Consider the following 1,113-nt stretch of genomic DNA (forward strand, 5'->3'; position numbering starts at 1 on the left):
AAAATGTCGTGTTATTATATATTACTTTCTCAAGACCACCACAGCTTGGTAGCAGCCTCCCGTCCGATGTCCACGATTCGACAGTCTCCCGAAAACTTTGTAAAAATTGATCATCAGCATCGTCCGAGTCGGCAGCATCAGCCGCTGCAGTCGAGCACTCCGATGAATCCTCCATCTGTCAAGATTTAGTGACAACAACAACAATACTAGAATACTACTTACAATGGGAGGTCTGTAGACATGGGCACCGAGACCATTACATCGCGCCAGGCACGCGAAAGTGTCGATGGAGATACCCTCAGAAGCAACCTCGTCCAAGTCGATACAGCATGCACCGAGATGATGCTCATCGTACCTTTAGTGACGAATATGAAATACCAGTTCGGACGTTGTGAAGTACACGCCTTCGGAAATTTGTTCATTCGTACGCTTCTTACTGCAGAGGTAGAATTAACTTTGATTATCAGAAGACTCTTACACATACGCCTAAGGCGTGAGTGAGATTTCACTCCCAAATGGTACCATCGCCAAACTCCCTTCCAGGTCCTCCAAGGATCAATTCCTAGAGTGTTGAGGGTCATAATGAGAGTAGTAAGGCCACAGTACGCGGGTTGGTCCTGATGGGCTATTTAGGAAGGGTTGCTGATAACAAGCGTTGTACCTGTGTCTTGAATTGGCACATTAGAGGGAGGAATGGATATGCATGACCATCGGCTGTAGCTTCACTGAGTCGCCGACGGCCTTCCATACTGCACACTGCGGGCTCATCATCTGGTAGAGTTCTCTGGTAGAAGACGCCCTGAAACATCGTTGCTGGCGTGGACATGGGAGTAGTATTATGAATGCACTAGGCAGGCACGATAGGGCTCCAGCGGCATTTAGGTTGTGGTCGGCGGGGGGTCCCAGTGGAGGCACTCGGAGAAAAAAAATGTGTTTTTTGAAGAACAGGTATTACTGTGAGCTCTATGGTAGAGCCTCTGTCACGGCTCTTCCAAGGCACGTAACCATATAGCCTTGGGTCCCAACGTCCGCACCATCCGGGAAGTGTCTATATACGCCTGAGGCCCGCTATCGCTAACCCATTTCTTGCGAACCGGAGTCACGTGGTGCACG

At 49.4% G+C, this 1,113-nt stretch overlaps 1 protein-coding gene across 1 annotated transcript; it reads right to left on the reverse strand.

Moving 5' to 3' along the window:
* Positions 1 to 218: 218 nt before the first annotated feature.
* On the reverse strand, positions 219 to 617 carry Pmar_PMAR009466 (hypothetical protein; the record flags this gene model as incomplete). Its single annotated transcript, XM_002766679.1, has 2 exons — positions 219 to 355; positions 523 to 617. Coding segments are annotated over 2 exons (232 nt in total), but the record flags the coding sequence as incomplete, so codon positions are not given.
* Between the last annotated feature and the right edge of the window lie 496 nt (positions 618 to 1,113).

The sequence above is a fragment of the Perkinsus marinus genome (assembly GCF_000006405.1).
Source record: "Perkinsus marinus ATCC 50983 genomic scaffold scf_1104296972086, whole genome shotgun sequence".
NCBI classification, from domain to species: domain Eukaryota; phylum Perkinsozoa; order Perkinsida; family Perkinsidae; genus Perkinsus; species Perkinsus marinus.